Source organism: Lutra lutra, chromosome 12 (assembly GCF_902655055.1).
Source record: "Lutra lutra chromosome 12, mLutLut1.2, whole genome shotgun sequence".
Classification (NCBI taxonomy): domain Eukaryota; kingdom Metazoa; phylum Chordata; class Mammalia; order Carnivora; family Mustelidae; genus Lutra; species Lutra lutra.
In genome coordinates, this window is record NC_062289.1 from 36,071,641 (window position 1) to 36,086,157 (window position 14,517).

Here is a 14,517-nt window from a genome sequence, read left to right on the forward strand (position 1 = left end):
CATTGTCTTTCTGGAAATCCCATTTAATAGGGAGTCTTTAAAAGGTGCTGGGGGCGAGGGGGAGGCCTAGGCTGGCCTGGAGTCCACAGTTGCAATTTCTCAGGACTCCACCGAAGGCTTGAAAAGCTCTGTCCACTTCCTGCAGAATGCGAATGCCGCTGCTGCTTCTGGAAGCTCAACAGAGTCCCTGACCCGGCTCTCCTCTCTCTCTGCCCTCTCCTCTGCCCATCTCTGCTCTCTGTTTCTTCTTCTTCTTCTCTCTCTCTCTTTTTGAAGATTTTATTTATTTGAGAGCTAGAGCATGAGTGGGGGAGGGGGCAGAGGGAGAGAGAGAAGATGCTCCCTTGAGCGGGGAGCATGATATAGAGCTCGATCCCAGGACCCCGAGATCATGGCCTAAAGCCGAAGGCAGCTGCTTAACCTACTGAGCCACCCAGGTGCCCCTTTTTGTCTGTTTCTGATTCTTTTCCCTCCATTTTTGCCATGTTCCTTCTCCCTCTGTCCCTAACCCTATCTTCCCCCAGCTCTCTTCACTTCACAGCTCCACTCTCTCTCTCTCTCTTCTTCCTACCTCTTGGTTTCCCAGCCCAGAGTTTGGAGTCCCAGAGCCCTGAAGATGGGGCCGGGGATGGGCCCTGGGATGGCCCCGGAAGCCGGGTCAAGCAGCCCAGGCAAAGGCAGGTGGCAGGGCTGGGGTTCCAGGCCCCAGAGCTTTGGCTGAAGCCCACTACCAGTGAAGGGCAATGTGGTATGCCCAGTCCAGGACTGGTAGCGGGAGCTGGCAATGATGCCCTGCTGGGCATGGAAGGCGCTGGGACCCAGGGCCACCCTGTCATTGAGAAGGTGCCCAGTGCTGGGTGCTCTGGGCTAAAGGGTACTGGCAGGGCAGAGGTCAGGTCTTCCTGAAGAGGAGGACTCTGGGGTGGTCTGTGCAGCGGTGCAGGGACCTGTTGGTTTCCTCTGCTCTGCTCCAGACCCCAGGACAGCCCCTCGGCTCTGTGAACTCCCCTGGTCATGGGGAGTACTGTGGCTGCAAAACAATTTTGCCCCAAACTGAGTAAAACAACCATTTGTTCTGCTCAGGGATCCTGCAGGCACAGTGTGGAAGGCTTATCTCTGCTCCGGAATGTCTGGGCGTCAGCTGGAAGACTCAGGCTGGGGTCTGGAATCATCTGCAGACTCATTCATCCCATGTCTGGTGGTTGATTGGGCTGTCAGCTGGGGGCCTGGGTTCCTTTCCATGGGGACACACTGCACGTTAGTTGTAAGCCCTTTATGGCAGGGTGGCTAGCGTCCATAGAGAAAGCATCCTCAAGGCAGCCACATAGAAGTAGATCCCTTTTATGACCTAGCCTGGAAATCAGCGGGCCTCACCTCTGCCATTGCCTATTGGTTAGAGCAGTCACAACCCCGCCCAGATTCCAGGGGAGGGAGCACAGCCCCCACCTCAGTGGGAGGAGTTGAGGGCTCACTGCCCTAAACTTGTGGGATGGGAAATCTGGCAGCTACACCCTGCAGCAGATGTCCATAGCCCAGCGTGGTCCCTGCTGCCCTAAGCACAAGGCCAGTACAGGTGGGGTCAACAAACCACCTCGGAATCAACACAAGGGGGGGAGGGGCTGGTGAGGGATCCCAGCCTTTAGGAGCAGCCCCCCCCCCCCAAACGTGTCCAGGGCTAAATTTTGCAGCATGAAATAGGAAGGGCCAGACCAAAGAAGGGACAGCAGATGGAGGTCAAAACAATGTGAGATAGGAAGAAAGGGTGACCCTGGGAATGGCAACGCATTCATTCATCTACTCCGTAACTTTGTGCTGAGGGCTCACTCTGTGCCAGGTACTGCTGTTCCAGCCAATGGCTGGTCTCTTCCCCCAAGGAGAGGAGGTGCAGTGGGGCTTGGGAGCTAGACAGAAACCAGGGACACAGGCAAGGCAGTAAATAATTGTCCTTTGAAACCTGGGCCATGAGAGGGAGAAGCTGAGACAGAGAATAAAAGACAGCAGGAAGGAAGGACCTTGATGAGGAAGGAATATTTAAACTGAGACCTAGAAGAAGAGAATTCAGCCTTGTGATGTGGGAAGCACTTTGGGCAGAGGGAACAGCCTATGCAAAGGCCCTGCGGCAGACTTGCCTGTTGTGAGTTAATTTTGGCCTCTAGGGGTGAAAGTGGCTCAAGAAGGTAATGTGTGTCTAAGAGGATGTTGGAAGGGAATGCAGAGTTGCCCAAACGACCCATGTGCCACTCCTGGGCCACCCATGTGCCATAGGTGAGCAGCCGCACCAGTGGCCTTGCTCCCTCTGGACGGGAGGGGGCACAGTCGCTGCCATCCAGCATCCTTGACCCAACTCCTCCTTCCTCACCTCCTCCTCTGGCTATGCTCTCCCTCTCCCCCAACCCCCTCACCCTGTGGCCCATCCTGCTCTAGCTACGCCCCAGCCGCCCCCCTCCCCTCCAGCAATGAGCCCTCTCCCCTGCCCAGCTCTACCCTATCCCCCTCCCTCTTCCTCTTCGGTCGCGCTGTCTTACCCCCGGGCACGCCCCGGTGCAGCCCGGCTCCCCCGGCCCGGGTAAGCATCTCCTAATTTTGTTCCAGAAGATAGAAAACTCTTCGTGGGCATGCTCAACAAGCAGCAGTCCGAGGACGACGTGCGTCGCCTCTTCGAGGCCTTCGGGAACATCGAGGAGTGTACCATCCTGCGCGGGCCGGACGGCAACAGCAAGGGTGCGTGGGGGCGGGGCGGGGGAGCGGGCGGGCGAGGCCTCCGGCTTTGCACCTCACCGACCGCCAGCCTTGTGCCGGGCCGCCCCCAGCTGGTGGCGACGGACCGGACCAGCGAACAGCGAGCCAGGGAAGCGTGCTTGGAAGGGGCGAGGCGGTCGGCCCCAGGAAGGGAAGGCCTCTAGCCGAGTCCAGACAGGGGCAGGGAGACTTCCGGGGTCTTTTAACTCTCCGGCCCTTCCAGGTCTTTCTGTGTCTCTGTGTTTCTCGGTGTTTCTCTTCTCAGTCTCTGTGGGTCACCCATTCTGCCTTCATCTGGGATGCACCCTCTTCCCTCCGCCCCTCCGGTGCCCCGCCTCTCAGCCCTGTAGCGCTTCTCTGGCCCTCCTGGGGGCCCTCGAACCCTGGCTCAGCCTCTCCCGTCCCCCCAGGGTGCGCCTTTGTGAAGTACTCCTCCCACGCCGAGGCGCAAGCCGCTATCAACGCCCTGCACGGCAGCCAGACTATGCCGGTGAGTGGCCACCCCTCCCCCCACCCCCGGGGCTGGGGAGGGGGCAGAGGCCCAGAGGGGCCGGGAGTCCCGCAGAGCCCCGCCTACCTTTACCTCCCACTCCCCCCCGCCCCCGCACATCGTGCCAAACCGTGCCAACCGTGAGGAGCTCACAGCCTTCCCAAGAGGCCGGAAGGCATTATCAGTATACCTGTTTCTCAGACAAGGACTCCGAGGCCCAGAGATGTTAAGGAACTGGACTGCCCCTAGATAAAAACCGCCCGCGGTGGGGTTAGGATCCCAAACCTGGGGCCCAGTGCAAGCGCGGGAGCGAGCCTTCCGTTACTCCCTGTCCCCATCCCCCCTGGAGAGGATCGGGTGGGTCCAGGCTGAGGGCAGGGACAGTTGGGAGAGGAGGCAGCTGGGGCAAGGGGGCCTCACGCGCAATAATGGCTGCAGGGAGCCTCGTCCAGTCTGGTGGTCAAGTTTGCCGACACTGACAAGGAGCGCACGATGCGGCGGATGCAGCAGATGGCTGGCCAGATGGGCATGTTCAACCCCATGGCCATACCGTTCGGGGCCTACGGCGCCTACGCACAGGCAGTAAGTGGGGGCGCAGCGGGGCGGGGGTGGGGGGCAGCTGTTCTCTAGCTCACTTTGCTCAGAGCCCCAAAGAGCAAGGATAGCTAACAGCACTGAGGGGAGCCCTGCTCCTGGCCCAGAATATTCTGCTGCCCTGGGGCAATGAGGAGTGGTGAGGAATGAACCCAGGGAGCGGAGGCCAAAGGGGGCTAAGACAAGGCTAGGCTGATGCAGGGTGGCTGCCAGGAGGAGGGGGTTGCTGTCCTGGCTCTTCAGGATAGCAGCTAGAGAGAAGGCCTCTGGCAGCAAGCGGGGGGGTTAGCTCAGCACTCATGAACTCAGACCCTAGGAGGCATCCCTCCCAAGCAGTGAGGGAGGCTCAGGTGTTTGCTTGTCACCCCTCTACTCCTGCCCTCACTCACCAAAGGGGCTCCTCAGGCCTCTGGGCCCTCCTGGCAGGGGTGTTCCACAGCTGCACTTCCCCTGAGGTCCCCCCGGACCCTGCCTCATGCTGTTGGCCATCCACTTCTTCCACACTGGAGCCGCCTCTGTCCTCATCTCCCCCGAGCTGCCCCCGACGCCCCCCACCCCAGACTTGTAACCACAGCCCCACGTGAGTGGCCCTGAGGTAGGCCAGGTTTCCTGTTCTAAAGAGGTCAGCTCACTTCACTTCCTCAGCAGTGTCCAAACTTGGCCATGTCCACAAACTACCCAGTCCCCACTCACCTTTCTGAGAACACTGGGGGTACCTAGAGTTCTGGTCATGTCCTTCTGTTGCTTCGGCCGCAGACTCCAGGTGAGGACCATTTTCAACAAATCCATGCCAAGTTAGTTCCGCAGACTCATCTACCATATGTCTAGAACTTTGGCTGTCACGTCTCCACAGATGAAAGCCCTTTGACAGGCCTGAGCAGCACCTGTGGAACCAGTCTACTCGCCCCCCACCCCCAAAACTTTCAAGTCCCTGAGGCCCTGCCATGACTTATATGGTTCTCTCAGGCAGGGGGGTGGGGAGATAGAGCCGAGCTCCCTCTGGTTCAGAGCACCCCTGGAGGCTGATCCCAGGGCCGCTGAGCCCCCCTGGTGGGGAGGGCTGCCCCCCCTGGAAGCGCATGATATTTTTTCCACTTCCTCTGCCCCAGCTGATGCAGCAGCAGGCGGCACTAATGGCATCAGTCGCGCAGGGCGGCTACCTGAACCCCATGGCTGCCTTCGCCGCCGCCCAGATGCAGCAGATGGCGGCCCTCAACATGAATGGACTGGCGGCCGCACCCATGACCCCAACCTCAGGTGAGCAGGTGGGGATGGACCCAGTGCCTGGCCAAGCAGGGAGGCAGCTGGGCTCAGGGTGGGACCTACTGATCGGCCAGTTTTGCCGACCAGGGGAGCTTTCTATGGCAAGAGCACACATGCAGGGGCCTGAGCAGGCCTCATCCTGTAGAACTTTTTCTTGAGAATGTTCTAATCCCTGGGCATCTAGGGGAAGATGGGATGTGGACCGCATGTTGTCCGACATGATTTCAGGGTGTTGACAGTTTCACTCCTGTGATGGAGCCATGTCAGGAAGCAGTACATCTTGGTCTCTTTTATAGATCTCTAGAAAGAAATTCACATGAAAACACCTCCCTTGGAGTTCTAAGGGGTAAAGAGTCCTGCCCATTCTGTGACCTTGTGAGGTTCCAGGCCTAACCACAGAAGGAGCCCCATTTTTTCATTTTTCTTTAACCCAACTTAGACTCATTGGCTTTTCCCGGGGCAACTGCACAATAAGCAAGAGAGGATCTCAGGAGTTATTAAAAGACAGGGGGCTTGGAAATAACCCCTTTCTCAAGTCATGTTCTTTTTTTTAAAATTTGTTTTATTTAAAAAACTTTCTTAAAGATTTTATTTTTTGAGAGACAGGGAGCAAGTGAGAAAGAGCCTGAGCTTGGGGTGAGGGGGTAAAGGGAGAGGGACAAGAAGAAAGGGAAGAGGGACAAGAAGACTCCCCACTGAGAAGGAAGCCCAATGTTTACCACCTGAGCCACCCAGGCGCCCCACAAGGCGTGTTCTTAGCTGGATCTTGGTTAGTATTCCATTCAGTGATTCTCAACCTGGAGCATCAGAATTAAGACCTCATCCACCAGAGTAGCAAAACTCCTTGTTGGGGAGGTAGATCAGCCCCTTTTATAATGCAGACAAGAGAGCAAAGCCATCAACTTAGAAGTCCCTTACTGGCTATACAATGACCAACCCATCCTGCCTTAGCTGGAGGTGAACAACAACCACTGAAAAAGATGAAAGGAAAATTAAGGGTGACCAAATTCAAGGACACTGAGAATAGTTTATGTGCTGCAGGTCCAAGATCATGTTGTAGTTACTGGTCACAGAAGTCTTTATGGGGTAGGCTCTGCCTTGAAGGATGGATACAGTTGGGATGAGTGGTGTTGCCATGCAGGAAAATAACCCAAGGCATGATTCCCAGATAGGTCTGAGTTGGTAGGTAAAGTCTAGGTCTATTCCCAGGCCCTTGGAGCCAACAGGTGGAGCTCCATGGGTTGGCCTTCCTCACCTTGGTTCCACTTGCCTCCCTTCCTCCTCCACCCCTCTCCACCTCTGGAATCAGGTGGCAGCACCCCTCCGGGCATCACTGCACCAGCTGTGCCTAGCATCCCATCCCCCATTGGGGTGAACGGCTTCACCGGCCTCCCCCCACAGGCCAACGGGCAACCTGCTGCGGAAGCTGTGTTTGCTAACGGCATCCACCCCTACCCAGGTAAGCGTATCCCTTCCTTTCCCATGCAGCACATTCCTTGTCCATTCTGTCTCTGCCCTTGGTGGTGTAACAGGGAATATGTGGCTCCTACCTTTTGCCTCTTCCTTGGTTGAACCCCAAATGTGATCAGAGAGAGCTAGCCTCCTGCCCTCCTTCAGGGAGCCCCAGATTGGGAAGAAGAGACCAAATTCTCCTTCTTGGAGAGGTGCCAGTCTGAGGGTGAGAAAGAAGCTCATGGAACTCTGTCAGGACAGAGAAGAGAATAGATACAGTTGTACAACCAGGTTGAGAGGCTAGTAACTGCAAATTAATTGAGAGTGAATTTGACCCATAGGAAGTGAGGAGATAGATGCTAAGATTCTTAGTGTTAAGGAAGAAAAAGTTCTAATAAGAAGGTAGCAAAGACATATAAACTGGCCATTTGGCCTCTACATACCCCTTGGGTCCCTGGATCTGTACACAACCATGGTCAGCACGCTGGACAGGGAATCAGAACCTTGGCTAGCACCCCAGTGCTTCCCGCATAAATTGCAGCACACAAGATCCAGAAGGCCTGCTCCTTATTAACTTTGTTCCTCTCGAACTTAGCATTTCTGTTGTGGTGAGAGTGCCCAGCTGACTTGAAGCAGCTGCTGTCTAGTTTTGAAGGTGGACTGACAGGAGAGCAGGAAAGCTGGGCCTAAAGCCCTAGAGTAGACTGGCAAGGGGCAATATGAGATATGAAGATACTGTCCTCCTTCCTGTAGGGCAGATGGTCAGGTTACAGAGTCCCCACCAGGACTTGTAAGCGCCCAGTCGTCTGTGCCAGAGGAAAGGGGGCCCCAGAAGGAGAACAGGACAGGGGCCTATCCCCTAGAGGTCAAAGTCAGCCAGGAATACAGTATACATGGAGAGAGCATACTAAGACAAGAAGGCAGAACAGAGTGTCCTTGAGAGTGAAAGTTCTCTGCCTTGTGATGCTAAAGTATTCAAATGAAGGGAGAGTTCTGTAGACTGAAGAAGCCCGAGAGAGCTTCCCAAGGAGGAGGCCCATATCTACTTTAACAGATACATAGGCATTAGAGAGGTGAGGATGAACAAGGAACACACTTCTGTGGAAGGGACTGCCCTGGAGGCGCAGAGACCAATGGGCCTGCCTGGCCCGGGGAGGAGCTGGCAAGGAGTTTGGCCGAACCAGGACAGAGGAAGTCACCTTGGGGGGCAAAGTAGTGCTCTCTCCTCTAGTTGCTCATCAGTAACTTCTGGGTGACTTTGTGAAATCAAAGAAGCCCAGAGATTCTGATTTCAGTGTCTGGAGTGAGGCCCAGACATCCACAGACGATGAAAGTTCCACCAGCAGCCGAGTGCAAGGTCGCTATGCTAGCCAGAAATAGAGGAGAATTTCCTGACTTTGGCCTTGGAGTTGTCTCTGATCTGATCCCAGTGCTCAGATCCCTCAGATCTGAGGGTCAGATCTGATCTAACCCTCACTGCCTAGACAAGAGGCCAGAGAAACCCATAGTGAAGTGGCAGGACTGAAGGATCTGGAGTGTTGTTGGAGGATGAAGACTCCAGGCTGGCCAGGGAGTTGGGGAGGGGCATGGGAAGCCAGAGGCAGGAGAGACCCCACCAATCTCAGGTTCTTGGGCTCCTCCCCACTCAGGCTCATGAGCTGGGAGATGCATTCCCCAGCACATCTGGGTGGTTTCATTCCTCCCACTCCCCCCTCCTCCCTGCCTGCAAGCCCATCTGGATATCTGGATTTTGACAAACCTGTTTCTTCCCCATCCCCTCCAGCATCTGTGAGCTGTTTCCCTCATGGAATTTGGAAACGTTCTTCTCCCCCATTTGTAACAATCTGCCACATCCCATAAACAATTCCCTGCCAGAACAGGAGGGAGGGATGGAGGGAAGGAAAGGAGAGAAGTAGTACATTAAAAAAATTAATTTACCATCTTTAAATGCAGAGTTTGGAGCCACTGTAATGAGCGAGATCCTTCAAAGTGTTCACTCTTTGGCAGTTACTAATGAGGTCATTAAGCAAAGAAGTGGAGAGGGGTCTCAGAAATGCTTTTCTCCGCTTCCTAGCCCCGGGTAGCTTCTCTGTTATCTTCTCTCGCTCATGGAGAGCATGTTCGACGCTCACAGTGTGGCCTCTCCTGCCATGTAACAGCCCTGAAGGGCGGCTCTCACAACTGTTGAGGCCGGCTCACTCCTTAGGTCACCATACTTGCTGAGCACTTGCTATGGCCCCAGCCCTCTTCTGGGAGCAACCACCATGGAAGTGGTGCAGGTTAGATTTTGCTTTGGTCACCAAACTGGCCAGAGGAAGGGACATCTTTTTCTCATTTGCATAGAGACACGTTGTGTTTGAGCAGCTGGGAAGACTGAGGGGACAAACCTAAACATGGCCGTCTAGAGAGCTGGGGCTGGTGGAGGGGTCATGCAGAGGGAGCAGGAGGGAGGAGAAGGCCAGCCCCAGCAAGCACCAGCACCAGTACCAGCACCAGTACTGTCACCATCACCAGCTCCTGGCCCCAGTCTCTGCTGTGAGGGTTTTGTCCCGAGACAACCCCAGGCAGGAAGGGACCTGCATCCTTCCCCATCTTCAGCTCCCCACTCTGAGCAGTGCCCCCTGGGCCCAGCTTCCATGCTGCCATCCATGCTGTGTCCAAGGACTATCACCCCAAGGTCTTCCCTGGGCTCCCCTGAAGCTTGGGAGCTCTTGTTCTAGTGGAAGATTCCTGAGAGGTTTTCAGACAAGAGCTCAGAATGGAAGTTTAGGAATTCTTCCTGCTTTGTGGGCCCCAAAGCCTAGCATTAACCAGTTAGCTTTGCTGGCCTGAGTTGCCAGACAGAGAAGTCCAGATAATTTTCTTCCTGCCTCACTCTGTTGTCTGGTCTGCCTCAAGCAGACTGAGGATGGATGTGTCCCTACTCGCCTCCCTGGGCCTCCAGGGTCAGCCCCCTACCTCGTCAGTCATCAGGGGCCTTGGTCACCAAGGGTTGTGCCCACACTAGCTTTCCACCACGGTAACTGTAGGCACAACAGAGGCAACAGAAACGAGCCAAGCCTTCTTCCCAGCCCGGCTTCTCCAAGTTATTTGCCAGATTATCAGCCTAAGGCTCCTCTTTCACACTGGGCAGTAGGCATCCCAGACTCATGACGTCAGGTGGGAGGAAGGTCCTTGGTCCCCTGGTATTTCAGCTTTGGTGGGCTCCACCCCTTTCCCAGCCCACGGGGGAGACCTTATTTGTGTGGATACTCCCTGCAGAGGGTGTATCAGGAGCAGCCTCAGAGTGCAAGCCCTCCATGCCCGGGGCAAACTCCCGGAGACTAATGGAGAGGTGCCTGGGTTTGAGCAGGAATGGGTGGCCCAGGAGGATGGAGTGGCAGGATGAAGCCTCACATGCCCTTTATTTTACCCAGGTGGGAATCTGTCCCCGATTTGTGCTGGGGACAAGTGCGGAGGAGCCCACCCTCCTATAGCCTCTAGCCCCCTCACTCACTGTCCCTCAGCCCTTCTCCAGGATCCGGTCAGTCTTCTGAGTGAGCTGCCCACCCCCTGCGTTCCCCAGCCCCCAGTCGGGGTGGGAGTCACACCACAGTGGCTGGGAAGAGCCTTGCGGCCACAGCCTCATCTTGTGGGCATGGTGGGGGAGAGTCTGGTCCGGCGGGCATGGCTGACTTCTGCTCCCTTGGCTCCCCTGCAGCGCAGAGCCCCACCGCCGCGGACCCCCTGCAGCAGGCCTACGCTGGAGTGCAGCAGTACGCAGGTCGTTAGTACCCTCACGGCCCCAGTCCTCATGCCCGGGCGCCAGGGACCCCTTCCCACACCTGGCCTGGGCCCAGCTGGTGGGAGGGGGAAGAGGAGGGAGGGCTTTCCTGGGAGAGGACCCCCCTCCCTCTTGACGGCTCCCCCTAGTGTTCAGGCAGGGGTTACCTGTGAGGGTGGGTACCCTTCTCAGAGGAGAAGGGGAGCCAGGTCTGAGCCCTAACCTTGCTGGGGAGCTATGCATCTCGGAGGCCAGATTTTCCTCCCGCCGTGGTGCTGCCGAGGCCGGTGTGTCCCCGGCCTCAAATCGCAAGGCAGCTCTGGGGGTGCAGCTGGAGTTCACCTCACTGGCCTGGCAAGGGTAGATGCCTGGGTGCGAGGGAAGGAGCAACACCCCCCCCCACCCACCCCATGGTCACATACAGGCAACGGCAGCCAGAGGTAGCAAAAAGGAGAACTGAGAAGAGACAGCCTTGCGGTGAGCAAATGGCCTTAGGTCACTGAGTGGGAAGGCGGTGAGCCACTGTAGGAAGCCATGATTCTCTGTCTCTCTCACACGCACCCTAATCATCCCTGCTGCCCATCTCCTGCTGCCTGGCAGGTCAGAAAGGGCCAGAGAGATCTCCCCTGAGGGCAACGTGGGGGTTTTGGTGAAGCTGGCCTCTCACATCTGGAGGTCAGGGGAAACTCTGTCTCACCTGCTGGGACCCCCGAGCTCTGACCTTGGATCCTGCACCTGTGGGAGCCAGGCCAAGTGGAGGAAGGTTCTGGCCATCCTGTCCTGCCTCTGACCCTTCCCTGTTGAAGGCAGAAAGCACTAGGTTTGTCCAACTCAGTGCTCTGCCCCTGGGGACCAGCCCCTGGCAGGACCCCAGAGGCCAAGCTCATACCTCAAGTGGCACCCAACCCTCCCACACAGGTGCCATCAGAGTGGGTGGACCTTGCATGTCCGAGTCAGCTGCAGCTCAGAGAATGGGCATCCCGGCTGGTGGGGTGATCTGGTCCAGGCAGTCCAGTGTTTCTGATGATCCATTACTGTGGATTACCTACGCTTGTGGGTTGTCCCTTGTTTCAGAATAAACTTGCCTTCCCCAACCCTGGGAGCGCATGTGTGCACGTGCACACCCACTCACACTCACACGCACACGCCCTCAGCTGGCTTTATCTTAGGCGGCTAAGCTAAAATGCCCTTTTTGGCTGGTCTGCTTTTACTGCTCAACGCTGAAGTTTCTCTCTTTCTTCCCGCCTCTCACTCTGTCTCTCCATGTCACTGTCGCCATTTCTCCCTCTTGCCTCTTCTCTTTGGCCCTCCAGCAGCCGCCTACCCTGCTGCCTATGGTCAGATAAGCCAGGCCTTTCCTCAGCCACCTCCAATGATCCCCCAGCAACAGAGAGAAGGTGAGTCTTTGAGCTGGGGCTTCCTCCCCACCCCCTGCTGTCCCCAAAGAGGCTGCTCACTTGGGCCTTTGGCTGGGGTGTTTCTTTCGAAGGGTGACCATGTTTGTGTGTTGTGTTGAGAAGGGCAAGGGAAAACAGCAGGATTGCGGGGCGTGGCATTCTCCAGTCCAAGCGTGGAGGTGGGCTTCTCAAGGGTAGTTCTATAAACCCAAGTGATAGGAGGTCAGGAAGGGAGAACCTGGAGGAGGTGGGATCGAAGAATTCCCTTCCCCTACTGGGCAGGATTTGGCCAGTGGAGAGGAAGGGAGGATGTAGGAGTGTTCGGAATGGAGCAGGAGTAGGGAGACGTGTTCATCACGGACAGGAGAACTTGTATCCTCTGGGTGACCGGGAGAGACAGCTGGAGCTCCCAGGGACTCCACGGGCAGCTGATGGGGTGGTGGAGACTCAGTGCAGCCTAGTGGGAGAAGAGCCTCATAGAAAGTCACATCCAGAGGCTCTGGTATGCCCAGGGCCTAGGGCAGGCCAGGCAAGGCCAGTGGGGTTTGGGGGGCTGGGATCTAATAGAGACTTTCAGTGTCCTCCCGTTCCAGAGTCTAGAAACCTCACAGGAGTCTGGAGAAATAAGGCCACGCTCGGGCATTCCACGGGCTGCTCACAGAGAGATCAGTGTGAGGGGCAGGAGACCAACAAGGTCTTGCTTTGCCCACCCCATGAGAAAGCTCGCCCTGCCGTGAGGTTCCTCCGTCTGCCCCAGGAGCCCACTTGGCCAGGGGAGTGCAGTGTCTCCAGATCACCAGCTCATAGTCTCTGCAGCAGGCTGTCCCAGAGCCGGGTGTGTAGTTCTGTTCTGGGAAGGACCCTGGGGGTTTGCTAGTCCAAACCCATTGGTCATACAGGCCCCACCCAGACCGCAGATGGCTGAGAGCCTGGGCTTTGAAACAAATCCATCTGGGTCTGACTCCCAGCTTGGCCACCTCCTCCTCTCTGACCCCTGATGTCCTTACCTGTAAAATGAGGATAGCAAGGACCAGTCACTAGGGAAGCAGGAAGCTCAGAGGAGCCCAAGTTTGACTGGAACTCCAGCAATTTCCTCTGGATTTCTCACGATGCGCACAGCCCTTCCTTCACCAAACTGTTACCCCTCTAAAGTTGCCCATGGTGCCCATCACCCCAGTTTACGAACATCGGGCAGCTCCTGAGATCTGTGTCATCATCTCTTGGTACCCAGGAGAGCCAAGCTACAGGAACCCATGGGGTCTGGGCCCCCTAGTGGTCAAGTGAGGTGGGGAGGTGGTCCAGCAGCCCGGTCTCCACTGGAGGCTCCCCTCTTGGGCTGTGGCCCTCCAGCCTATTTGCCCTGCCTATCCCCGCCTTGGTCCATCTCTTCAGTGCATGTCAGTAAGATCAGATCCATGCAGGGTGGGGGCCATGGTGGGGGCAGGAGTCCTCGTGGGGCCCATCTCTCCCAGGCCCAGAACAGAGCACTGTACCCACAGGCACTATTAGCTTTGTCACCTCGCTGGCCTTAGGCTGCCGCACCCTCAGCCTGCTGTCAGTGCCCTGCATCACTCTGGCCCGTGGCCTCAGGGGTCTCTAAGCCCTGCTGCACGCACACAGATGCAGGTCAGTGCTGCTCTGACCAACACACAGACTGGCCCCTAGCCTTACACAGAGTGAGCCCCTCCATCTGCTCCACCCCAGGCACCTTGCTCTGAACTTCTCCGACCTTCCTTCTGTCTCTGAGTGCCTTCAAGTTCCCCCACCCCCCGCTGCCCTGTGCCCTGCTCCCCAGACCAGTCCCCTCCCAGCCATCTCTCAGCTGCGGGATCTCCTACTGTTGTCCATGTTCTCCCTGACTGATGCGCTGGGTGAGGCACCATGGGAGAGCAGGGCATGGGGGTGGGGGGAATCGTGGACCCAGATGGTACAGAACCAGGCTTCACACAGGGTGAGCTCAGGGTGCCGGGACAGGGTCATCAGAGGAGGCTTTGGGGGCCTTGGAGGATGAATGAAGTCTTAGCACATAGAGTTGGGGAGACAAACATTCGAGGTAGGGAGAACAGAAGCAAAGGCATGAGTGCTGCGAAGTAGGAGGTGGGCTTGGCCTTGGGGATGAGACAGAATGGGGAGATAGGCTGGGGTGGGCTGGAGGCAGCCCAAAGCCATGTCCACAGTGTTCCCTGAGGCATAGGTGAGAAGGAAAGCTGTGTTCTTCCAGCCATGCCAGTGGTTGGTCCTTTCTATCATGGTTACCTCCCCCTGTGTGAAGTCATTGAAATACTGGGACACACTGGTTGCTGGGGAGACCCTCCTTCCGGCACTTTGTCTTTGAGTTGAGCCTGAAAAGCAACAGATGCCTGAATTCCTGAAGGCTATCTGCTCCACAGGTGGGCCGAGGTGACCCTCAGGGATGCTCAAGTCCTGGCTGTCCCCAGGGCCACAGTGTGGTCAGGGTAGCACCTTCTGTCTCTGGGGCTCTGTTTCAGCATTTCTCAGAAGGCTGGGATGTGTAGGCTCCCTGTTGAGGTGTGAAGGGCAGGATGGGGTGGGAGGTGGTTGGCTGGAGCTGGGAGAGCCATTCCTGTGAAGCTCCACTGCATACCACACTGACAGGACTGCCCTCAAGAGCTTCTTGAATCTTTAAGTTGAATAAACACAACATCCATATAAAGCAGCTTCCAGAACTTGAAGCAAGAGTCCCAAGTTCAAAGCAGGTAGCTGCATGGGGTAGGGAGCATTGAGGGAAGACCTGAAGAAATGAATGGAAGGAAGAAAGAAGGCAGAGCTGGGGGAGGTACAGAAGGACAGGAGAAGGC

General features: G+C 56.6%; 1 protein-coding gene across 50 annotated transcripts in view; it reads left to right on the top strand.

The window, feature by feature from the left end:
• CELF4 (CUGBP Elav-like family member 4) overlaps positions 1–14,517 on the top strand; it is a 291,184-nt gene that overhangs the window by 259,115 nt on the left and 17,552 nt on the right. For 10 of the 50 annotated variants that reach the window (XM_047697971.1, XM_047697978.1, XM_047697983.1 and 7 more), the window contains exons 4-10: positions 2,593–2,721; positions 3,150–3,229; positions 3,668–3,811; positions 4,933–5,080; positions 6,396–6,545; positions 10,239–10,304; positions 11,615–11,698. In XM_047697971.1, coding sequence (XP_047553927.1) covers positions 2,593–2,721; positions 3,150–3,229; positions 3,668–3,811; positions 4,933–5,080; positions 6,396–6,545; positions 10,239–10,304; positions 11,615–11,698 — 801 coding nt within the window. The remainder of the gene's footprint in view (positions 1–2,592; positions 2,722–3,149; positions 3,230–3,667; positions 3,812–4,932; positions 5,081–6,395; positions 6,546–10,238; positions 10,305–11,614; positions 11,699–14,517) is intronic. The other 40 variants (XM_047697972.1, XM_047697984.1, XM_047697994.1 and 37 more) reach the window with 8 other exon arrangements.